Source organism: Hyperoodon ampullatus (genome assembly GCF_949752795.1).
Source record: "Hyperoodon ampullatus genome assembly, chromosome: 10".
Lineage (NCBI taxonomy): Eukaryota > Metazoa > Chordata > Mammalia > Artiodactyla > Ziphiidae > Hyperoodon > Hyperoodon ampullatus.
The window spans coordinates 65,842,281-65,866,842 of record NC_136923.1 but is presented as its reverse complement, the minus strand read 5'-3'; the positions used below and the strand labels follow the sequence as shown (position 1 = coordinate 65,866,842).

At 57.9% G+C, this 24,562-nt stretch overlaps 2 protein-coding genes across 2 annotated transcripts; one reads left to right on the top strand and one right to left on the bottom strand.

Moving 5' to 3' along the window:
- Positions 1–11,644: 11,644 nt before the first annotated feature.
- Positions 11,645–16,555, bottom strand: LOC307059605 (gametogenetin-binding protein 1-like; the record flags this gene model as incomplete). The annotated part of the gene is made up of 6 exons (XM_079713684.1): positions 11,645–11,695; positions 13,344–13,483; positions 14,490–14,637; positions 14,820–14,914; positions 15,316–15,434; positions 16,104–16,555. 6 exons carry the CDS (start codon positions 16,553–16,555, stop codon positions 11,645–11,647), a joined length of 1,005 nt encoding a protein of 334 aa, XP_079569810.1.
- Positions 16,556–19,696: 3,141 nt separating this feature from the next.
- BAK1 (BCL2 antagonist/killer 1) lies at positions 19,697–24,255 on the top strand (the record flags this gene model as incomplete). Its single annotated transcript, XM_079712154.1, has 5 exons — positions 19,697–19,766; positions 20,651–20,786; positions 21,109–21,252; positions 22,579–22,759; positions 22,886–24,255. 5 exons carry the CDS (start codon positions 19,697–19,699, stop codon positions 22,988–22,990), a joined length of 636 nt encoding a protein of 211 aa, XP_079568280.1. The 3' UTR covers positions 22,991–24,255.
- Between the last annotated feature and the right edge of the window lie 307 nt (positions 24,256–24,562).

Below are 24,562 nucleotides of genomic sequence, written 5' to 3'. Positions count from 1 at the left end.
CATAGTCCTTAGGGTTCTCAATAAAGAGAAGTGCTTGTAGATCTAAAGCAGTGACAATCTAATAATGGAATTTTGTTTTATAGGATGACCAAGGAGGGGACATTTATGAGACAGAAGATTTTATCGAGATTTCCACAAAGCAGACCTCTGAGTCCCCTCCCCAATAGAGTAATCAGCTATTGAGTACATGCTGGCCAGAAGGAGGAAGTACAGGGGGCTAGGTTGGCCTGCATGTGCCTTCCCCACCCCCACTCCCACCCCGTTCTAAGTCAGAGTTGAACAGTGGTGGAGGTTCAGTGGAGGCTGTCTGATTATAGTTCCCAGTCGCCCTCCGAGGTTACCCGCCTCCTGATGCCCAGGTCAGGACCTTGGCAGGAGCCCTGGAGAAGAGGGAGGCCTCTGGCAATTCTGTCTCTTTTCACACTCAGGAGGGGGACCCTGCCCCATGAGGGGAAGCTGCACAGGCCTCTACACCTCACCTGCCAACAAGGGAGGCAGGTTTGGAGGAGGGGGAACATCAGCATGGTGATCCTGTTGAGAAAGGGGACCAGAATGAAAACCTCCCTGGGGCCAGGGCCAGGCAGGAGCAGCCTTTGTCTGGCAGGAGACGAACAGGATGATGTCAAGTCCACCTGGGCTGGGCCCTGGCCTCCAGTTGCGCCCCACGCCCACCTTGGCAGGACTGAGGCCTGCGAGCCTGGGCTGCCCAGCCACAGCTCGGAATGGCTGAGGGTTTCACCCAGCAGACATGACCTGCTCCTACACCAGGTTTGCCAGCCTTTGTTTCTAGATCTTTCAGAAGGAAGAGATTCGTGCAGAGAGGGGTGTGCCGTGCCCTTCGGAGGGGGCAGGGAGGGGTCATGGTCAAGGCACTCCACTCTAGGGGGAGAGGGAGAGAAAGGCCTGCTGTTTGCCTGGGAGCTGAAAAGACACTGGGGCCCTTGTCCTGGGGCAGTGGGGGAGGCTGCTGGCCAGATGGAGAGCAGGGGGGAGTGGGGGGCGGGATTCCAGGGCCCAGCTATCAGCCTCTTCCTCCCACACCCCCACCCAGCTCCCTGGCCTGTCGGGCAAGAAGACAGGAGACTTACTGAGACCTGGTGAAGCCCAGCCCCCATTACCACCCAGACACAGAACCTCCGAAGGCAGCCCTGGTGTTGAGCAAGGTACTGCCTTCCTGAGGCCCGGATGCTGCAGGAACCCACTGAGCCTGGGCCCTCGAAGCTGGGCAGGCTTCTCTCTGGAAGGGGCTCTCCTGGTTGACTGTGAACAAACCCGGCCTCGGACCTTCAGGGCAGCGTTCTGGTGAGGAGGGCTGCATCCGGCCACCTGAAAAACATTGATGGAATCTGTGCTGTGTGCGGGGCCCTTTACAGGGCAGGAGGGCAAGGGCTCCCCTGGCCCCAGCAGACCCTTGACCAACAGGGGTTGGGCCCAGCTGAACCAACCTCAGCAACTCCCTCCTCTGGCTGGTACTGCTGTTGTTCTAGGCCCTCTTTCTAAGCGTAGCCACTCCCAGGAGTGGCCCCCAGCTCATCAGCCGGCCTCAGTACTTTCCCAGGGTTGGCTGGGGGAGCAGAGAGGAAGACCCCCCCAAGGCTAGGCGCCTGGAACAGGAACCACAAAGGGAAACAGTAGCAACCACTCACTGCCAACACCTGGTTCCCACCCCTAGGTGGCGCTCTGGCTGCATTAGTGCACCTAGCCTGCCCTCAGCCCTGTCCCCATTTCATTACTGAGGAGGAAACGGAGGCTCACAGGGCTGAGGGTCTAGACAATCAAACAGCTAATGGATGAGGAAGGGAAATGCTGTTACCTAACAGGTCGGGGAAGGTTGTACGGCTACTAAGTTGTCTCCATTTTGCAGATAAAGAAAGCGCAGGGAGGTGAAGGGACTTGCACAATGTCACACAGCCAGTAAGTGACAGGAGGTGGGACTCAAACTCAGGCCTGCCTGACCCCAGAGCCTGTGTCTTAATCTTCACCCTGCAGAAGGGTCACAGACAGGGAACCTGGGAGGGGAATTTGTTCACTCAGGAATTATGCCTGGCAGCGGACTGTTCCTTTGCCCTCGCAGACCCTGCCCCAAATTCCTCCTTGGTGGTGGCCGGGGGGACCCTCGCAGCTGGCACAGGGACCCCGCCAAGGCCTGTGCCTCCAGCCTCCACTTCCGGCTGCCGCCTAGTTCTTTCCTGACTCCACCTTCCAGTGGGGCCTGGCCTGGCTCCCTCCATCCTAGGCCAGGTGGGCCTCCTTGCCTCGGCACCACAGTCTGTCGTCCACGCACAGGCTGCACCTGCCCTGATTCCAGCAGATTCCAGCGCCAACTACCACGATTCATTAGCTCCCCCTTTGTCCCGACAGACAAAATGCACAGCAGGAGGGAAAGTGGTTCGACAGCAGGGAGGACCTCCAGGTTGTCGGGGATGGGAGATTCGGGGATTGGGTGCCAGAGGAGGCGGGGTTCTTTAAAAGAGGAATATGCTAGGCTGCCTGAGTGAGAATCCAAATTCAGGGGTTCCAGACAAATTAACTTCCTTTGGCTCTTCCAGCTTCCTCCCCTCGAGGCCCAAGTGCTGGGAGTGGGAGCTGGAAAGTTGCCTCCAGAACCTGTTCAGACCTGCAACCAGGACCACACCCACAGTGCACACTGGTCCCATTCAGAGGCAGTGGGAATTAGCACTTACTGAACACTTACTATGGTCCCTTTATGTCTCTATCAGCTCATGTAATCTTCAAATAGCCCGAAGAGGGCTACGGTCATTATGGTCATTATGTCCACTTGACAGAAAAGGAAACCGAGGCCCAAGGCCTTTTCCAGGACTCTCCATCTCCCCAATGTCTGTTCGTCCTTCAAGGCTCAGCTTAAATGCCCCCCTTTGTGCCAAGGACCTCTGCCCTCTGCGGGGCTGCCCACGCACAAGGACCAAGGCTAATCGGAGCTCAGGCTCTCCAGGCCAACCTGCCACTTCCTAGTTCTTGACCGTGAACAAACGACTTCCCTAAACCTGTTTCCTTATATGTCAGATGGGTCTAATGAAGCACCAACCACAGAGGGTGGTGGTGAGCGTTCAACGAGATAACACACACTGTGCCCTATAACCAGTCCCTGGCACAGAGGGGGTGCTTAACAGAGGCAGGTTTTCACTCCTAATTTTATTATGTACACTTTCTTATTGGCACCTCACCATCCTAACTCTGCTGATTTCACCTCTCAGGCCCGATTGTAAGTTCACTGAGGACTCATCTCAACACCTCTGTCTTGGTTTGGGTTCCCCAGGATGCAGACCCTGAGATTCGGGGACACATACCTGAATGGAGGTGACCAAAGTGAACTCCAGTTAGAGGAGTGGAGAAGTGAGGCAGGGAAGGGACAGGTGTCAGTCACGGAGGTATTGTCTACCAGTTCCCAATGTGGCGCCCAGTCCCTCTGGGGAGCTCGGGGAGCCAGGTCCGTCTCTGATGTACCCTTCTCACCCTGTCAACCTCAAACCCCAGCCATGTCCCAGGCCCCAGCTTTCTGCAGCTCTGAGCCCTGGTGACGGGCTCTCGTGTGCTTATCCAGCTCCGGCTTTGTTCAGCTAACAGATTGGGGCAGGAGTCCAGGCCTTAGAGACAGGGGTTCCAGGGGCTGAGAGCAGAGCCTGGTTGAGGGCCAGCATGGGCACAAAGATAGGCACCAGGGACACCCTGGTCCTGGCTAAACAGGAGGGACCGACCAGGGTGGAGGTGCCACCCAGAGGCTCATCTGTCAGATGCTTGGCTGGTCACTGCTGTCAGGGTAAGTCAAGCGCTTCCTCGGGAGAGGGTGGGGAGCCTGCCTCAGCTCCCACTTTGCATTCTCAGAGCCCAGGCCGCCATCTCTGAGGGCTTTGAGTCCAGACCAGGAGGAGTTCAGCCTGAGAGACAAGGTGGGAAGAGAACTAAGAGAAGAATTGGGAAAGGTTTGGGGACAATATTCTGATTACTATTGCTACCTAACAAAATTTCCAAAACCTAGTCGTGTGAAACAACAGCCATTTCATTTTGCTCACAGTTTCGTGGGTCAGGAATTCAGAAGGGCCTGGCTAGGTGGTTGCTGCTGGGGGTCTGTCGTGTGATTGCTGTGGGGGTCAGACGCTGGCTGGGGCTGGAGTCATCTGAAGATGCAACTGAGCTGTACGTGCACGATGGCTGCTCCCTGCGCGGCCGGCAGGTGGTGCTGTCATGGCGGCGGGTGGGGGGGTGGAGCTCATCTGGGGCTGTGGATGAGACTGACTATACCGCAATGAAGAGTGGCCCCCGCTCGCCGCAGCTAGAGAAAGCCCACGCGCAGCAATGAAGACCCAACGCAGCCAAAGATAAATAAATAAATATATTAAAATAAATAAATTAATTAATTTAAAAGGTTGCTAAGGAAAAAAAAAAAAACTAGCACAGGTGACATCTCAGAACGGGTCTCTCTCCCTGTACTACCTGGGATCTCACAGGTTACAGGCCCTGGGGGACACCAAGAGACCTCAAGCCAGCACCCATCTTACAGATTCGAAGACTTGGACCCCAAGAATGTAGAGCCTGGCCCTCAGCACCTGCCTCAGCCCCATCCTGCCACCTGAGACAGTGAAGGCCAGGGAGCCCTCAGGCCCTGAAGCTCAGGGTGGGTCAGCAACCTAGAGAGGTGTGGGGGGCTCAGGGGTACATGTGCCCGAGGGGTATTTGAGTGTGTGCGTGTGTGTGCAAGGACTCACGCATGGAGCTGGATGTGGGAGGGTTACCCTACCCCCTAGAAGATACTGTGCTCCATCACCAAACTCCCCTCCCCGAGGACCCAGTTTGTGCAGGGATGGGAAAGTTGAGGCAGGACCACGGGGAAGAAAGGGCTTCAGGAGGGAGGGGCTGAGCAAGAAGGAGGCCCTGGGCTGGGAGGGGCTGGGTGGGGCTGGGAGTCTGGTTCTGGGGTCTCAGGTTCAGGGCTCTCAAGAAGCTGGTGACAGTCAATCATCAGAAACCACTGACAGCTTCCTTTTGGCACCATCAACCATGGAAACACCTGCAGAGATGTGGGGAGGGGGACTTGAGGGGATCAGGGAAGTAGGGTAAACCCGTCACCTCCAGCTCCTCCCCGAGCCAAGAAGTAAAATGTCCCTTCAGCACCCCACCTGTCCCCACTGTCCCCAGGGCAAGGTGCCCAAGGCAGGCCAGCGCCCCATGTGTGGCAGCCTGTCACCCAGTCTCTGCCATTCCTCATCCATCCACACCAGGAACACTTGTTCACAGCTGTGCTCCCAACAGGCTCGCAAGAGAGATTTGTTGAATGAATGAGAATGAGGAACGGGTGCGAGCTTGGGGTTGGTGGTGGGCAGGGGTCTGCCCGGCCGCTGCCCTTGCTTCTCTGCTGGGCCTCTGGGCAGGGCGGCTGCTGCAGCGGCCCCATGCCCACTCCAGAGGTCCACCCAGGCCCTCAGGCACTTCCTAAGCAGCAGGATATGGCCTTCCCTGAGTGCCCCTGGAAGGAGGCAGCTTATCAGAGGGGAAAGGACACTTCGTTCAGGCCTGGTCATCTGCCCGGACTGTGTGGTGGTGGTGTGTTCAGGGCGTGGCAGGTAGAGCCCAGCACTGCCTGCAGGAGGATCCCAGCGAGTACATGGGGGTGGAAGGCCTGGGGAGGACAGACGAACAAGGCTCCGTGCCCCAGACTGTGACACGACCTTGGCCCTTCCAGAGGTCCACTTGGGCCCTCCCTTCCCCTCCACAATTCTACATTCTCTCCATTCCCTTCCCACCTCTCCGAGTCCTGGTGGGGCTTTTCATTCACTCTGTTCATTCATTTAAGTAATGTTTAAGGGTATTTGGAAGGTACTTGTAAGATCTTAGACCCTGGGGACACAGCAACAAACAAAACAGGCAACAGTGCCTGCCCTCCTGAGGCTCACGTTCCAGTTGAGAGACCATAAGCACATAAACAAACTAAATACATGATGTGTTAGATGATGAAAGTTCTCTTAAGAAAAATAAAGCAGGAGAGGGGCACAGGGAGAGAGCCAGTTGGAAGAGATAGATTTTTTTTTTTTTTTTTTACATAGGGTGGTTAAGAAATATCCCCCGAGAAGGTGACAGCTGACAGCTAAGGAAAGACCTCAAGGACGTGAGGAAGGGAGCCATGTAAATTCCTAGGGGCAGAGAAACAACACAGAGGGAACAGCAAGTGCCAAGGCCCTGAGGCAGGAGCAGGCTGAGTGTGTGCAAGGAACGGCAAAGAGGCCAGCGTGGCCAGAGCACCCAGAGAAAGAAGCAGGGCAGCAGGAGATGGGGTGAGAGACGGAAAAGGACTGGGTGGTGAGGGGCCTTGTCAGCCCTTGGAAGGACTTGGCTCTTACTTGGGAGATGAGGATTCAGTGCAGAGCTTTAAACAGAGGATTTTTTTTTTTAACAGTTTTTTTTTTTTTTTAACTATTTGGGTTTTAAGGATTTATGTTTTAAAATAACAGTAGCTCATGTTACCTAGTGCTTAATACGTATCAGTCACTTTTCTAAACACTGACCATGTATTAACCCATTTAATCCTCCTAATAACCTTTACTAAAGATGAGGGGGCTGGTGGCGCAGTGGTTGAGAGTCCGCCTGCCGATGCAGGGGACACGGGTTCATGCCCCGGTCCGGGAGGATCCCACGTGCCGCGGAGCATCTGGGCCCATGAGCCATGGCCGCTGAGCCTGCGCATCCGGAGCCTGTGCTCCGCAATGGGAGAGGCCACAACAGTGAGAGGCCCGCGTACTGCAAAAAAAAAAAAAAAAAAAAAAAAAAAGATGAGGAAACATAGGGAGGTCTGTACCCATGAGTTGCTAGTAGGACCCCACCCCAAGTTGTGACAAACCAAAAATGTCTCCAGACATTGCCAAATGTCTCCTGGCAGACATAATTGCCCCGGTTGAAAAGCACTGCCCAAGTGTCCTCCTGTTCACCCCATCTGCCACTGTCCCAGCTCAGGCTCACTCATCTCTCTCACTACAACAATTGTGACAACTACCTAATTGGCTCCCTGCTCCCTCCACTCCCCCCTCCACTGTACATCTTATCATGCTACTTCCCCCAGCTCTATAGCCTTCTATGGCTCCCACTGCCCTGAGGATAAATGCCAAGCCACTGAGGGTGCCAGACATGGCCCTGTGTAATCTAGCCCCTACCACTCCAGCTCTGTCCCTGAGCCCCCTCCTCCCACCTCCCCTCCCTTGCTTGTTCAGTCTGGCACCTTGTGCTAAGCCTGCTCCGTGCTAGCCAGCACGTTGGACACTGCAGACATGGGGACAAACCCCCCCAGGGCCTGCCTTCATAATGTGTCTGTCCAGGCTAGAGAGCAGGAAAACACATAGATCCCATTAGTCCCATAGCCAGGGAGCTGTGAGGACTCCAGGAGAAGAGGAGGTGCCAGAGCTGAGCTGTACAGGATAGGCAGGGGTACGGGGATAGCAGGGAAGACCTTGGGGGACAGCAGCTTTGAGGGCTTGGGAAGCTGTGGCTGTGATTTGGGGCCCCAGCAAAGGCACTAGAGTGCAAGTTTACAGAGGGATGGATGGCAGGGAGTGAAGGTCTTTTTTTTTTTTTTTAATTTATTTTTGTGCCAGGTCTTAGTTGCGACACGCGAGATCTTCGTTGTGGCATACAGGATCTAGTTCCCTGACCTCGGATCGAACTCGTGTTGCACTGGCAGGCGGATTATTTATAAATTTATTTATTATTTATTTATTTATTTATGGCTGCGTTGGGTCTTTGTTGCTGTGGGCTTTCTCTAGTTGCGGAGAGCAGGGGCTACTCTTCGTTGCGGTGTGCAGGCTTCTCACTGCGGTGGCTTCTCTTTTCGCAGAGCACGGGCTCTGGGCGCGCGGGCTTCAGTAGTCGTGGCGCATGGGCTTAGTTGCTCCGTGGCATGTGGGATGTTCCCCGACCAGGGCTCAAACCCGTGTCCCCTGCATTGGCAGGCAGATTCTTAACCACTGTGCCACCAGGAAAGTCCCTCCTCCTTCCTTCCTGATCTCACCCCGTTACTCCTCCTCCCACTCTATCCTCCAGCTACACAGGTCTCCTTCCTGTTTCTCAAACACCCCAGGCCTTCTCCTTCCTCAGGGCATTTGCACTTCAGCTCTAATGTTCTTCCCCGACATCCCCATGGTTCCTGCTCTCACTTCCTGGTGGTCTATGCTTCCACTTGACCTCCTCAGAAAGGCCCTTCCCATCCCATCACTCTGAAAGAGTATCCTATTAGCCAGCTTCTTCATAGTACCTGTCACTTCCTGATACATTATCTGTTCGCTGTCTATCCTACTAGCAATCATAAGTGCTCAAAAAAGTGAAGGTTTTGTGTGTCTTGTTCACTGCTCTATTTCCCCGGTGTCTAGAACAGAATGCAGTAGGTGCTTAATAATTATTCGATCCCTGCCAAACAGCACTTCATTCAGCCCACAAGAGAAGCCTGTGATTCGCCCATTTCAAGGATGTGGAAACTGAGATTCAGAGAGGTCAGGGACCTGCCAGCAGTCACGTGAGCTTGTCAAGCTGGAGCCTCGGCTGCCACCCAGCTGAGTCTTTCCCCCCTGCTCCTCTGCGCTCCAGCTCCCTTCCCACTTGGAGAATAAGACAGGTGGTTCTGCCCTTCCCTCACCCCAGGGATAGGCAAGGCTGACAACCAGTGCGTCTGAACAGGGCCCGAGGTGGCATCTTCCTCAAAGGCTATGCCCAGGAGCCTACAGGGAGGGAGACCCCAGTGTCTCCCCAGGCAGGCAGGCCTGCCTTTGACCCTGCCCACACTTCCCTGGGACCACCCACCCTGCTCCCCCCACCACCACCACCTACTGCCTTCCTTTCAGCCACCACTATCCCCCACATACCCTCAGAATGGATCTGGGGGCTGCTTTTCTCACCTCTATCCCTCCAGAGATACAGTAAGAAAGAGAGAAAAGAAACAGAGGCCCATATGTAGCTACCAACAGAGAGAGATGGAGGAAGATGCGGGGGGTGGAGGCATGCGGGGCGCGTGGAGAGAAACCTGGAGAGGGGCAGAGGCTTGGCAAGTTCTAACATAACAGCTTGACTTAAACCTGCAGGACTGACCAGAGCCACTGCCCCCCCCAACTGGCCCTTTTGAGCAAATGAGAGAGAGGCACCTCTTGGGGTTTCAGAGCCTTGTCACCCTTGAGCCTAGTGCCATGGTGCAGGGCCCAACCTGCACAGCGGTGCACGCCACCACCCCACGACCACCCCACCGCCCCGGCTGTCTGCACACGCTGGAGGGGAGAAAACTTTAAATGCCACCCAGTCCTCAGGTCAGACCCACAGATGCATCGGCAGTGTTCCCTTGAAGCCTTTCAGAAACTCCTGGCCTCTGTCCACACGTGCGCCGAGCCTGCGCCCGGCCCTCTGCACCTGCCCGCCGCGCCTCCCCACCCGCCGCAGGTCCCTGGGCCACGTCACCCCTGTCTTCACCACTCATGAGTGTCAGGCCAGGCCCATCCACAGGAACCGGCCCAGGACCCTTCGGGGCCGGGGAGAGACCCCACTCCTGTTCCCGCACCGGCAGCCGCACCTCCCAGCCTCACAGACCTTCCTCCCTGTGGTTCACAGGAACCCTGGGGGAGGGGGGGTGGATGATGAGGTGCCATGACCCTCACTTGACAGAAAGGGAGAGAGAGGAGCAGACAGGTGCCCGCCCCCCCACTCCCCAGCAGCCCACTCTCGTGGGGCCCAAGGATGAGATGCTCCTGTCCCTGGGAGCTGAGGCGGCATGGCCTATGAGTGCCCACTTGGCTCACATGAGCAGCCAAGGAGCCTGAGTGCCAGCTGGGCCCAGTCTACCCCGACCCGCTGTGGTGCCTGCCTGTGTCCAGGGGCTGCTGGCCGGCCCCACCCAGAAGACAACGGGGGGAGAGGTTAGAGCTGTGTCCTGGAGTGCTCTGGGCCCAGGGATCCTCCTGCAGCCTAGGCATGGCTGGCACCAGGTTTGGGGGCCTATCAGGAAGGGGGAAGGCAGAGAGGTACCCCCTCCGTGAGGAGTGCTATGTCCACACAGGGAACACCAGGGGTCCACGTGCACCCAGAGAGCCCACAGGCTGCCCTCCAGGGCCCCCACCCTTCCCAGCAGCCAACACTCTGAGAGGAAGTAATTAGGGCCCAGGTGAGTCATATGATCACAAGGCTGCCTCCCAGCTGACTCAGGGGGACAGTCCAGATGGGCCCTTCCACGGGCCTCAGCTCAGGGCCTGAGTCAAGGATTCCAGGAGGTGGGGGGCCTGACCAGGAAGCCCAGGAGAAAATAAAGCCCCAGCCCACTTGTGAATCACTAGCCAGTCTTGTTTCCAAGCTCTCCCCTGAGCCCAGGCTCGGAGGTGGGAGGAGGTGGGGCTCCCTACTTCACTGGGCTGGGGGGGGCTGGGGCAGGAGGCCAGGTTGCTGCAGTTTCCCTAACCCCACCTCAAGCACGCCCATCCATCCAACAAACAGCTTTTGTTATCAATCATGATAACTATTCAGAGTGGCCACCATGTTCTGACATTGAACTTCAGCTCTGCACAGGCCTCAGGCTGGACACAGTGGGGGCCCCATGGAGAAGGCCAGACACGCATCTGTAAATAGCAGTTACGTTGATAAGAGTTGGGCAGTGTGAGCTCTCTCTCACACGTGTGCTGGGGGCTCAGCCAGGACCAGCACTGAGAGGGAAGGAACCAGCGTCCTACCGGGAGCCAGCTGGACCTCCTGGCAAACAGCACCTCCTGGTGTCCAAACTGGGCCTGGGCCTCCCTCCCATTGGATGCCCATGAAGCCAGGTATGATGGTGTGCCCTGCCACAGCCAATAACTCAAGTCCATCCTTGCTTCTGGGATCAGATAGGGTTGGGCCTTCTAGATGTCTGGACCTCCCTCCACCCAGGACCCCCAAAGGTGCTTGGCACTGAGCATGGCCTAGTGGGCCCCGACCAGGGGCAGCAGGATGGAGCCCTGCCCCCCACCCCTGTAGCACCTCTCCATCAACCCCAGGGCCCCCTCACCTGCCCCCTAGCCCAGCCCCTGAGGCAGGTCCCCATGGTCCCAAGGCTGCTTTCCTGGCTTTGTCCCTGTGATGGCTGGGCAGGAACTTCCTGCTGGAGAATTCCCGGATCCTTCTAGGAGGCTGCAAGCCAGGCCTGGGAACTTAGGAGGGAGGGAAACCAGGGCTGCTCTGACTATGAGGGGCAGGTCTGTGGCAGCAGGGGCTCCCCCGGTGCTCACTCTGGGCCCCAGGTTCTTCCCCACCCCTGGGTCAGGTGCATTAAACCTCCCGTCCTCCAGCTCAGATGGAATCCAGGGCTCTGCAGCTGGGGTGGCCTGGCAGCCTGCAGGCATGGACTAGAACTAGACTGAGAACCCTGAGCTCGTTCCTGGGTGGAGGATGAGGGGCCAGGTCGGCAGACAGACAGGCAAGGAGGCCAAAGTCAAATTGAGTTTTATTAATAACATCACAGGCCTGAGTCTGAAGAGTGGGGACAGTGTGCCGGGCAGGCCCACCCTGCAGACACATGGACACCATTTATTAAAGACCCCTTGGCCCCAGGGGCTCCTTGAGGTGCCCTAAGAGGAGGCGGATACATCTCTACACGGGCTGCAGGGACCCGGGGCAGGGCAGACTCAGGCCAGCACCAGCTTCACTCTGGAGGCCAGTTTCCCATCGCATCCATCTCCTCAAGGAGCAGGTGGTGGGGGGCGGAAGTGGGTGAAGGAAGATGCCTTTGCATCTTTGGGCTCTCCTCTTCCTGCTCTGTACCCCCAGAACCGTCCCACCTGCCCTCAGAGACAAGCACCCCAAGGCCACCTTTCCAGACTCTCCCCCAGGTGCCCACAGCAGGCCAGGCCCACTAGCCCTGAGCCATCTCCCTCCCATAGAATGGAGGCACCCTTCTCCCTCCAGCTTGGGGGATTCCTGGGAAGCCCCTGGAGCCAGGCACCCCAGCCAAGCCCTCCCCTCCCTCACCTCTATCCTAGACGCCACACCAAGGGGGCTCTGCACCCTTGCCTCCAGCCTAGGGTGGTGCTTCCGGTGCCTCAGCACCCCTCCCCCAGGTCCCCAGCATTCCCCAAAGGCTGGGGGGCAGCTTCCTTCCCCCTCAGCTTGGTGTCTCTGAGGGCAGATAAGGAGAGAGTGGGGGTGGTGATGAGGACAGGACCCTTGTCACACCCACAGCAGGAAGATATGCCGGAGGCAGCTGGTCCTCCACTCCAGAAACTCCCTAGGGGCCTCCAGTGCTGCTCAGGCTACCCTAGGACTGTGACCCCTGGGGCTGGGGCAGGCCTGCTCAGGGGGTGGTCCTGGAGGGGAGGGGAGAGGGGAGGAGAGCTCCCTTTAGCAGGAAAAGACAAAAGCAGGGGCCCTGCCAGAGTGACCACCTGTGTGGTTTAGGGTGAGGTTCCCCAGAGCACAGAGGGGCGCCCTGACACATAGCCTGCAGGCTCAAGACAATGAGAAGGCTGCCCCTCAGTACCCGGTAGGCAAGTATTTCTGGTATTAAAGACCCCCAAGGGGTGAGTCATAATCCCTGACACTGGAGTGCCCTTTGAAGTTGAGGGCTACACACTCGTCAGCTCATTTGATCTTCCAATGGTCCCCTTTTCAGGTAAAGAAACCAAGGCCCACATTCAAAGTCACAGAGCAAGTCATGCCAGGTCAGAGACTTCGACTAAAGACTTTGCTCCTTCCTTTTGTAAACTACACACACCGGCAGGGGCAGATGTCCACTGAATGAAAGGATGAGCTGATGAATGAGTGGAAATTAAGCCAAAAAGGACATTGACATATTTTTCATCAACATATCCATCAATGTGCACTCAGAGAAGCTGGCACAGGCCTAACCTTTAAGGCCAATGTCAAGTAGGGTGGGCTGTAGGTGGTCCTTGGTGTGACCAGGTAGGTAACTCCCCCGCACCTATGTGTGTTTGTGGGAGTTGGTGTGGGTGTGAATGGGAGAGAAAACAGAAAAAGAGCAACATTATGCGAATGACAGATGTGCAGGAAAGCCTTAAAGCCACCTAGACAAGTCCCCTCAATGTAGAGATGAGGAAACTGAGGCCCAGAGAGGGGAAGGGACTTGCCCAAGGCCATACAGCAAGTGAATGGCAGTGAAGCCTTAAAAATGGACTCAGGTCAAGTGAGAGAGACTGATGGAGGAGTGTGTGTGCAGGGGGTCAGGATCCTGCTCTCAGAGATACCACCACCAAGAAGGAGTTAAGCATTTCCTGCCCAGCATGGGGGCTAGAGCCTGGGCCAGCAGCTGCGGAGAGGGGAGGCCTCCAGCCCCAGTCTCTCCAGGGCTCTCAGGCAGAGGGTGGGGGCGGGATGGGCAGGCATACCTGGCCATCCACTATGCCTGCCTCCTCCAGGGTGATCTCTGGCTGGGTCAGCAGCTTCCGGCCCTCGTGGCCACCCATCTTCCAGAGGCGGGACTCCCGTTGCACTACCAGAAGCTTCTTTAACTCCGACTCCACGAAACCTGAGAGCCAGAGAGATGGGCATGGGACAGGCAGGAGAAGGGTGGACAACCTGCTGGGGATCGAAGGGAGAGGAGGTGGCTCTGGCTCTCCAAACCTCACCCAGTCCTGTGCAGCCCCTGGTCACCCCCAGCTGGGCCCCTTCTCCATCCAGTCCCTGGAACCAGCCAGACACCACCTCCCCACTGCCCTGCCCTCCCCAGGACACTCGCTTTCCATGGGCTCCCTCCTGCCAGCTTGAGTTTGAGTCTCTTTACTTACCTCCTGGGGACAGCATGCAAGGGGCAGACATCTGCCCTACCCCACCCTGCCCCCTCCAGCCACCAATTCCAGAGCACAGATCTGGAACAACCCAAACCGCCTGGGATCAAGTCCCAGCTCTGCCACTTACTAGCTGTGTGATCTTGGACAAGTTACTTAACCTCTCTGTGCCTCAGTTTCCTCACAGTGAAGTGGAGACTATAACAGGACCTACCTCAGAGTTATAATGCAGTATTTCATGAAAAGTGCTTAGAGGAGGGTTTGGCCCATAGTAATGGCTATGAAAATGTCAACAGTGATTTTATTGGAGTATGTTGTTACCACTAAGCCATCTGCTCACCATGTCAGGGCGGCAAGGGGGCTGCAGTGGGAGGGGGTGTCTTCTGGGGTACTGTCACAGCAGTGCACGCACGATGGGAAAACCAGGGATGGAGGTGGCCACTGAAGGAGTTAGAATTCCGGGCTGGGAAAGGGTGGTGCTCAAGGAGCTGCAGTCCCAGTCACAACCCGCCCCCGACCCCTCCACCCTCTGCTCCCTCCCGGGCCCTGAGGGAAGAGGACCCTTGCTAGACCCAGCTCAGCCTCGGGACCAGCCACACACAGCTCCCCCAGCCCGGGCAGTCATCTTAGGTCCTCTGGTTCCACCTGGTGGTCAGAACTGGTATCGCATCCATGAGCCACTGGCCAAAGTGGGGCTCCTTCTGTGGCGGGACTGGCTGGGTGGGGAGGTGGGGGCACCACACTTACCTACTGTATCGGTCGACCTAAAAGTCTTATGCAGCGGCGACTGGAGGGCGACAATGCCTGGGACACAGAGCTTGAGTGAGCTGTCCTCCTCCTCTGTTTCCTCTTCCCTGCCTTTCTCCTCACAGGGCAGGCCTTCCTTGAGAGGGAACTGAGGGTGTGCCCATGACTGAGCAGGTGAGGAGGGTGGGGCCGAGCCTGCAGCCCCCACGCCCACGGAGACCCAGAACAGAAAGCAGGAGGGAACAACGGCTCTCAAGAGGTTCAGGCAGGTGGCTGCCCCCCTGGGCCCCACCCAGGCCGCACCCTGCACTTCCAGCTGGCCCCACAGACCTTGGCCGTGGCTGATTTCTGGAGCTGCTTGTACAAGCTGAGGAGACGGTTCCAGGGAGTTGCCCCCACCTGGGAGGAGGCCAGCCTGAGGTCTCCTGTGGAGCGGTAGTGGCCACTGATAGCTCACAGCAACGAGAGGCAGCCCAGGCCCAGGAGGACAGGGCCATCAGGAGGCTGAGCTGAGGGCCAGGTTTCCTTGTTTTCTTTAGCAAACACCTGCTACATGCTGGGCACAGTTCTAGGCACTTCACAGAGAAAATCTCACTCAATCCTTGCTACTGCCCTCTGGGATAGGTACTATTATATTCCCATTTTGCAGATGAGGAAACTGAGACACAGAAAGGTTGAGTGACTTGCCACCGTCACACAGCTTGGCCTAGTGGAGCTGGGATTCAAACTCAGGCAGCCCGCATCTAGCGTCCCCTCAAACTGCCCTGTGTCCTTCCCGGCCCTACACCCCTGGCATGTCCCCCACACCTGTGGCCACCACACTCACCATCAGGCAGACACTCCTTCTCCTCCTCCCTGGTGAAGGTCTCGGGGCTGATATCCAGTGGCCCCATGGCCCTCTGCAAGCATCCTTGCTCCACCGCCAAGGCTTGGGCAAAGTGGTCCCTGATCCCAAAGCATAATCAGATGGGGGTGGCAGGTGGGGCCCAGAGATGTGGTGAAGGCCCCCTAAACCACCCAAGGCTCTCCCAGAGGCCCTGCTCAGCTTCCTCTATCCTCCTGCTCCCAACTACTCCCTGCTCAGCCCTCTGGGGTCTTCATCACAGAGGGGATGATCCCTCCCCAAAAGTAAGGTGAGGAGGGGTGTGGGGAGCAGAGAGAAAAGTGGGCCCCGTTCCTCACCAGGGGTGGGTGCCAGGTCCAAATGGGAGTGGGAACCAGGAGGGAGAGGTGTGGCCCAGGAGGGAGAGAGTGGGGAGGGAAGGTGGGGGGAGTGGGGCCCAGGAAGGATCTGGGAAGTAACAGGAGCCCCGGCTCACCCCAGAACATCCCCCTTTCCTTTTGGTGCCTCCATCCACAACCACTCACTTGCGGGAGGACCCCCATCTCTGCCTCACCCCCCTCCCCACATCTCCAGGCTCCTCTCCACCCCTCACACGTCTGTCCAGCCATGCCCACCTAGTCCTCTGTCCACCCAAGGAGTCCGTTCCCGGCCCCTCCCCAATTTGGGTCCTCCCATCTCAGGCCCACATCCTTCCCCCTTCTTACATCCAGGCCTCCCCCCAGTTCCTCCATCCCAGGCTCCTTCCCACCATCCAGGGCCCAGCCCCTCACCTGTCTGAGGTCCCTGTATCCCCTGCTGCCTCCGTCTCCTCCTCTTCCCTCTCCTCCAACTCAGACAGGTTGCCCAGCACCTCCTGGCTTCCTCTGGGCAAGACTGGCTTCACCTCTATACCCTGAGCCAGAACCCTCAGGACCTCCACAGGGGTGGGGGTCTGGGCCCCTGTGTCCCCCAGCCCAAGCCCCGAGGGATGGGGCTGTGGTAGGGCCCCAGAGAGGGTGTAGGGCAGTGCGGCAGGAGGCCTGGCCTCCCGCCCTGCTCCTCCCTGGCGATCAGTCATCAAAGGGGTGACGCTCTGCTCTCGAAAGGGACAAGACTGGCCCCCCAGCAGGGGCTTGTCTGAGCTCTTTGGGCTGCCCTTGCTCCCCACCAGGCTACGGAAAAAGCGGAACATGGAGGAGTGGCCCAAAATTCGGGATCGAGGGCTTGAAGCTGGGGCCTCCATCCTGACAAGGACCCTGACTCAGAGGGAGGGGCCACAGCAGCCACCTCAGGACCAACTGCTTAAGAACAGGAGGAGTTTTCAAATTAAAACCTCCAGTTGGAAACTTCCAGGAGTTCTAGAAGGCAAAGGTGGGGGAGGGGTGGTGGGGAGAAGGTAGGGGGGGCTTAGTTGGGGGCAGAGAGTGCAAGGGGTTGATGAGGCAGGGGAAGGAGGCCTGGGGAGCCAGTCTGAAGGGGGAGGGGGTTGGCGAGGCTCCAGGAAACACCAGGATGGGGGGCAGGCAGAGGTGGCTGGAGGAACCCCAACTCTGAGAATGGGGTGGAGGCACACAGCTCTCTCCAGGCCTGTCCTTCCCTGGCTGCGGTCGCTTCTGTCCTTGAGAACCATTCATTCCCTGAGGCCAGAGAGTCTCTGTCCTCCCTCTTCTCTCTCTTCTCAGTATCCAGCTGGCACATGCCCAGGCGGTAGCACAGACCCACTGTGTTTTCATCTGTTTACCTGCCTATCACATTCAGGATTTGTCTCTCTGGAGGTGCTTGGTGCACAGGTCTTAATTGCCCGTTGAATCTCAATTTAGTATTATTATTCCTCACGGCACCTACAGACCTGATTATAAACCCAGCTCAGTGACCTTGGGCAAGGTTCCTTAAACCAGCTGAGCCTCAGTTTGTTCAGCTCTAGGATGGGTGTGGTCCACTGCACTTACTTCGAAGGGTTGTTCCAAAGAGGTTTTAAAGTGCCTGGTACACAGTGGCGCTTAAGAAACCTCGCCATCCTGGCTTTTTTATTGACATTGATGGAAGCAGGGGAAAGATCAAGGATGAGGACTGGGAATCAAGGGTGGGAAAAGCAGTGGGGGAGGGGGAGCCACTCTGCCTGGGTGGGAGCCGCTCTCTCCGCTTGGGAGCCCTGTAGGCTGGGGCATCTGCATCCGGCGGCCACAGAGCAACTTCCTCTAGAGGGAGCTGATTGGAGCCGGGAACCGCCGGCACCTCTATGATCGCTGCAGCCTCGCGGGTCCCTAGGGCCGTGCTGGGACCAGCAGAGGCTGCATCCAGACACCAGGAATTCACTGACGCCCCTTCCTGGGAGCCAGGCCTGGGTACCTGACCCTGGGAGCAGCCACTGGCCCCTCAGGATCTTCAGCCTCTGCCCTGCTGAGCCGTCTCGGGCCTGGGCCAGGGTCCGGGCAGGTAAGCCGGGAGGGTCCTGCCCATGCTCCCCACTCTCGGCAGCCCCAGGCCCAGGGTGAGACAGGGAGCCCTCAGGGAACCCGGTGGGGAGGGGGAGGCCTCGAGGCTTGTCTGGGCAGCTCCACCAACTCCTGCTTGGGGCCTGATCCGACCGGGGCTCCCTCTGGCTGCTCCTCAGACAGCTTTCCCTCTTGGCCCGGCCCTGGTGCCAGAGAATCGGGTGCTAAAGAACCAGGTTCTTTAGCAGTCTGGGGGATGGGAGTGGAGGTCAGAGCCAAGGTCAAGGGCAGGGGGAGAACTTTCACAGCACTTCCTGCTGTCCCAGGAGCCCTAAGACTAGGTCTGCAGCAGGGCTAGGTCTGCATCTCCCCCCCCCCCGGGAAACATCCTGGGCCCAGCAAACCCCGCAGGTGGGGCACAGTGGACTCTCCCTACCAGGAAGTCAGGCCACTTGGATGGGGGCAGAGGTAGACCCAGGTCGGCATAGGCCTCTGGCCCTGGGGCCGGTTCTGAGGCTCCACTTTCTCCCCAGCATTGAGCCCCAGGGGTAGCGGTAGAGGCAGTCGAGATGCAATCAGCATCCTCCAGCCCTGCTGTCCTGGGGGCACTGGGTTTCGGAGACCAAGGGAGAGAGGAAGGTACCTTGTTCAGGAAGAAGCTTCTGGGATGGGGGTGTGCCAGGCAAAGGTCTGTCTTAAGGAGTCCGGGCACCCAGAGGTGGAGGAGGGGAGAGTTGGTCTTCTCCCTGTCCCTGCCCTGAGACAGTGAAGGGGTGGAGAGCACAGGTGGTCCGGACTTTCCCCACCCTTCTCCTCAGGCACTTTCGAAAATGGCCCCAGGCCTGAGAGGGAAGGTGGGGGAAGGGTACACAGGCCCTCCCAGGGAGGAGGGGGCAGCTGTGTTTGGCCCAGAGCAGGGCTGGGCCCTCCCTAGGGAGAGGAGGAGGGGGGCTTTCCGCCTGGGTGATGGAGGCAGCTTTGGGGTGGGGGGAAGTGAAGGGGGTGCAAATTGAAAGTGAAATAGCTTATGTCCAGGAAATACTCCCTCTGTGGAGGTTTACAGAGCATACTGGGGTTGTGGCCAGGACTGGGCAAAGGTGGAAAATAGGGGCTGGAGACAGGAGAGCAAGGGGTACATGTGATTTCCTCAACCACCTGCTAGGCAGAAATGTGAAGATCACAGGCGGGACGCAAACAAGGGAAGTTTCCCCGGAAAGGACACCCTCTAAGGTCCACAAACTGAAAAATAAATCTGAAATGAGTGCTGAGTGGAAGACTGACTGTGTAAATTCCAATAACCAACCTGACTCCTTGACTAGCTCTGTGGCCTTGGGCACTAACTTCTTTGTGCCTCCCCTTTCCCACCTGTAAAATGGGTATGACATTGCTTACCCTGCCAGGTTAATGTGTTCTTTCCATGTCCCACACTCCCTGGGGAGTACTTTCACATACATGGTAGAAGTATACCATAGGCACTCAGGAAGTGCTTGCGGCTAACGGGCCTGAGTTGGAAAACAGGTGTGTTCTGACTAGCCAAGGGGAAGTGGGACCTTCGGGGACGGGCTTCGCGGGTCACTGGCTGGAAGGTGGCAAGTTTGCAGTAAGCGTGTGCTGGGTAGGGTGCAGGAGGCCCCAGGAGCAGCGGAAGGAACCCCAGCTTCTGAAACTCGCCTCCCAGTGCAACTAGAGATCCACTCGGGCACTGTTGCGGCCACCCCTCCCCGGGCCGTGGCTGACCCCTGGGTGGGAATCTTGGCTGCCCGGCCTTTCTCACCCCCAGTCTCCTTGAAGAACTGCCAGCGAAATACTCAGTAAGTTCTTAGGACGGTGCGGTCTTTCAGGAGTGGGGGTCCCCTCCCTCCGTGTGCTGTTGGAACCTCTGGTCCCCATCTCTGCTTTCCTACCCACCCCCACAGGCTAACACTGCCCTTCCTGCCAGGACCTGAGAAATGGCATCCGGACAAGGCCCAGGTCCTCCCAGGCAGGGGTGCGAAGAACCTGACGCCTCCTCCACTTCGGGTAACTGTCTTTCTGCCCCCTCACCCCTCCCATAACCACCAGGGCCATCTGTGAGGATGGAGAGAGCAGATGTGGACAAGCCGGGCGAGATTTAAAGGGAGGCTCTCCCGCCTCAGTTTCCTCACCTTGGGTAAAGGAGAAAAGCATCTCCCTACCCAATGCAGGCAGGGGGGCAGCAGTGGGGGGAGTCTTGGCAGGGGTGGGGGGTGCAGAGGCTGGGGGAGGCGGGGCAGTGAGCATGAGGTGGGCACCCTGCCATCTGCGAGGAGGAGGAGGAAAGAAGAGTGGGGCGTGGCTGTCCTATCCCTGCCGTGGGAGAAATAAGGAAGTAAATCCACCTATCACCGAGTCAGGTCCGCTCAACAGGGAGAGGGATTGTTAACGACTTTGGGGAGGAAGTAAAATGGCTGTCCCTCGTCCCTCTTCCCTCTTCCAAGGGGAACGTCAGGGACGCCTGCAGCTCGCGGCCCAGCACAGGCTGTTCCCTGGACTTTGGGTTCAGTCCCAGGTCTGTCACTATTTCCCAATGTGACTTTTCTGGGCTACAATTTCAAATTCTGTCTCCCACGTTCCCTAAGCCATACGGGCTCGGTGCCTTGGACAAACTAAAATAAAGCCGGGGACCCAAATGCCTGGGATTCTATCCTGGCTGCACCGCTCTCTCCAGCTGTACGCCCTTGAGCAAGTTACGTAAACACTGCACCTCAGTTTCCCCATCCGTAAACTGGGGGTCACCTACTCCACAAGGCAGCTGTGACAAGAATCCTCTGCTCAGCGTCAGCCCTAGGTGGTAACTAAGGGCTAGAGGAGGGACACCTCTGTCCACAGGCAGAGTGAACCATCCCCAGAGCACTTCCTCCCTGACTCCTGGCTTTGATCTTCAGAGGAGCAGGTAGCCCGGGACACGGAGGAGGTTTTCCGCAGCTACGTCTTTTACCGCCATCAGCAGGAGCAGGAGGCCGAGGGGGCGGCCGCGCCCACTGACCCAGAAATGGTCACGTTGCCCCTAGAACCTAGCAGGTGAGCAGCAGCCCCCTGGACCCACGGGGACATGTTCAGGCATATGGAGGCTCACGTGGGGTCACCATGCAGGTCCTGGGAGCTGGACAGGCCTGGGGGGTTTTTCCCACTGCTGCTCCTTTTTCATGCGGGCTCCCACCCCCATCCGGGACCTGGCACCCTTTTCAGCACATGCCTGCCCCTTGTCCCTGGGCGCAGCCCTCGTGTCTGAGAACACGGTCGGGACCGCCAAGGAGGGGGGCCCAAGGCCGGGGCATCTTGGGCAGGAGCCCTTCGCCGTAAGCCCAGGCCCCAGCTCACCTGCTGCCTACCGTTCCTCGAGCACCATGGGGCAGGTGGGTCGCCAGCTGGCCATCATCGGGGATGACATCAACCGGCGCTACGACTCCGAGTTCCAGGCCATGTTGCAGCACCTGCAGCCAACAGCAGAGAACGCCTATGAGTATTTCACCAAGATCGCCTCAAGGTAGCTCTGGCCACTGCCTCTCCACTGTGCTGTCACCACCATGCCGGGCCCTGCCCATGGGATGGGAGACACACTTCTCTGTCGGCGCCAGAAGACGTGTTTGCCGTCCCCGTGTCTGCTGTTAACTCACGCAGGGCCTTGGGCCCCTGTCTTTCTCTTTCTGCGCCCAGAATCTTCATCTTTGCATAAGCGCACAGCCCTTGTGAACTCTGGCCCCGAGGACTTGACCTGTTAGATCAGGGCTATAGAGGGGCTCACGGTGGGGGTGTCCCCAGAGCTCCCCAGCCCAGCTGGGACATGGCTGTCCTTCTGATTTGGAACCACATTTCACATCAAAGATGGTTGCTGGCCCTGGCTTCAGCCCATCAGGTCCTGGAAATGGCTTCCAGATGCTATAATCTGGTGTCAGACAGGCAGTAGTTAAAGAAACCAGCAGCCTGGGCAAATCTCAGCTTTGCCATTTACCAGCTTTGTGAAACTTCCTAGCCTTCAGTTTCCTGGTCAGTAAAATAGGGGAAATATGCTTAGAACAGTGTCTGCACTTAAAGGTGTTAGCTGGGGCTTCCCTGGTGGCGCAGTGGTTGAGAGTCCGCCTGCTGATGCAGGGGACACGGGTTCGTGCCCCGGTCCAGGAAGATCCCACATGCTGCGGAGCGGCTGGGCCCATGAGCCATGGCCACTGAGCCTGCGCGTCCGGAGCCTGTGCTCCGCAACGGGAGAGGCCACAACAGTGAGAGACCCGCGTACCGCAAAAAAAAAAAAAAAAAAAAAAAGGTGTTAGCTGTTGTCATCATCTGGGTTAAAGAGGTCAGTCTCAGGGTAGGTTCGAGGCTGAGGATGAAGGCAGCCGATAGATTCAGAATTAGTGCTTGGAGCTGAAACATCCTGCCCGTGTCCTGAGAGGCCACCGCCCACTCAGCTGTGATTCCAGGACTGGACTGTCCTAACCTCCTCTTCTGTCCTTTTCTCTCTGCTGTCCCTCGGGCTGCCAGGCCAGCAGCAATGCCCACAGGTAATCTCCCCGCTGCCTCCGTCTGCTCGCTCTGCCCTCCACGCTCTCTGTGTCCCTTTGCTCCCCCAGCCCTGGGGCCACAGCCCCAGCAGCAGCATCCCATTCATCTGCCCTCTGAGCTTTCTCCTTTCACAGAGACACGGGCTCTTACCAAATCGAGGCCAGGCTGGGGCAGCCTCTACCACCTCCATTCACAGCTAAGCCATTTTGCTTTCCAGCTGGGAGAGGGGTAGGGGTCTCCAAGGGGGTGGGAGAGGCAAACAGATGAAGGGCCCTCTAGAGGTCTCCACTGACTGTATCTCCTCGCCCCGCAGCCTGTTTGAGAGCGGCATCAACTGGGGCCGAGTGGTGGCCCTGCTGGGCTTTGGCTACCGCCTGGCCCTCCACGTCTACCAGCGCGGCCTGACTGGCTTCCTGGGCCAGGTGACCCGCTTCGTGGCCGACTTCATGTTGCATCACTGCATTGCCCGGTGGATCGCGCAGAGGGGTGGCTGGGTGAGTGCTCAAGCATTGACCACCTCCTCCCTGCTGCTAGGGCCGCCCCTCTCCCAGCCCCACCCCAGTCCCCAGGAGCTGAATATGCTGCCAGCCCCCCTATGACCACTCTGTCTCTCCTGGCAGGTGGCAGCCCTGGACTTGGGAAACGGCCCCATCTGGAATGTGCTGATAGTTCTGTCTCTGGCTTTGTTGGGCCAGTTTGTGGTACGAAGATTTTTCAAGTCATGACTCCTGGAGGGGTCCTTTGGGGTCCTGAGACCCCTGCGTGGACTTTGGCCCAGTCTTCTCCCTTCACCTCCTCCCCTGCAGGGGTCCCCTCCTTAAGAGCACAGAAGCTTTAGCAAGTGGGCACTCCAGGTTTGGAGGGCCCCTGCCCAGGGGTCCATCAGACTGCACAGGTGCCCCAACATTGCATGGTGCTAAAGGGCCCCCTCTCAAGAGGGGCTGTGGCCCCCCTCCCTTAGCTCTCTGGGACCCCCTCGGCCCTGTCTGCTGGGTGTTGGGGAGATGATAAGTTGGGGAAGCAAGAGGCTAGGAGCCGCTTCTCCCCAAGGAGTTGTTAACGGTTTTAGCTTTTTATAATATCCTTGGGGGGACACTCCCCCCCTCCGATTCCCACCACTCTACCCAAAACCAGGACGTCTGGGGTGTGGGGGTTAATAGCCCTACCCTTTCCCAGGATTCAGCTGTTCTGGAAGGTCAGAGCTTAAATGCTGGGCCTGGAGCTCAGTCCTGGCCCTTCCTAAACATCATGTCCCCCAGGAACAGGACCAGTGGGGGGTGGGGACGAGGTATGGCTCAGCTCTCCTCTCTGCCCCGATCCCACTGCCCCATATTGCCTTTGCAGCTGGACTCTCAGGGATTCTGGGGGGTGCAGTGGGGGTGGAGTAGGGGTGCAGACCATCAGCACCTTCCAAGCCTGCCTCCTGAGGCCCTCATTCTCTCCCTTCCCCTCACCTATTACCACTTGCTCCCACGCCCACCCCCCACCCCTGCTCACTAAAAGTGAAGCTCGCCCCACCCCCATCACTCCAGGGAAGGCAGGCAGGGGGCTTGGGTGAGTGCAGTGCTGAGGCCCCCTCCTCGCCCAGACTACAGGGTTTAGGACTGCAGTTTTGTTATGGTCAGGGAAAGGGGGTAGGGAGCTCAACTTGAAGTTTCTGAGTGAGAGAAGGGCTATTAACATCACTAGGAATCCCAGGGTTGGGAGCCGCCCTCGTGGCCTGGGCACAGTGTAGTCTGGGGTTACGGATAGGGGAACTGTGAATATTTGAACACTACCCCCGGTCTCTACACTCCTCACTCCACACCTGCCCAAGCCTCTCCTGATGGGTGCGGTAGGAGTGCCTCGTCTATCTTGTACAGCCTAGGGGTTTGGAGGTCAGGGGAGAGGAGTTCTTGATGAAGGCAAATGCAGGGAGGGGGTGCAGATGGAGCCAGCTGGCCACCTCCCACCCTCTGAGTGTGTCTGAAAATAAACTGCAATCCCTCCACTCCCACTTGATCATTTTTGTCTCCTCTGCTACCCTTCTCTCCATCAGGCTGGACGGGGAACCTGGGCATGCCTGGCTTTCACCTGGTTTTTACTGACAGGTCTCATCTCGGGCCTCCTGAATCCTGTGGAGGGCTGGGTGTGTTTCTCCAGCCTCCTAGAAGCCCTTGGCCCCTCCCCACTCTTCTCCAGCCCCTTCTCCGGGAACTACCCTCATTTCTTTGGGTTCCAGGCAAGTTTCCCATTCCCACAGAGAGTCAGGGGTCTCCAAACTGCTAGGCTCTGGCTGCAGAGCTGGTGGGGCAGCT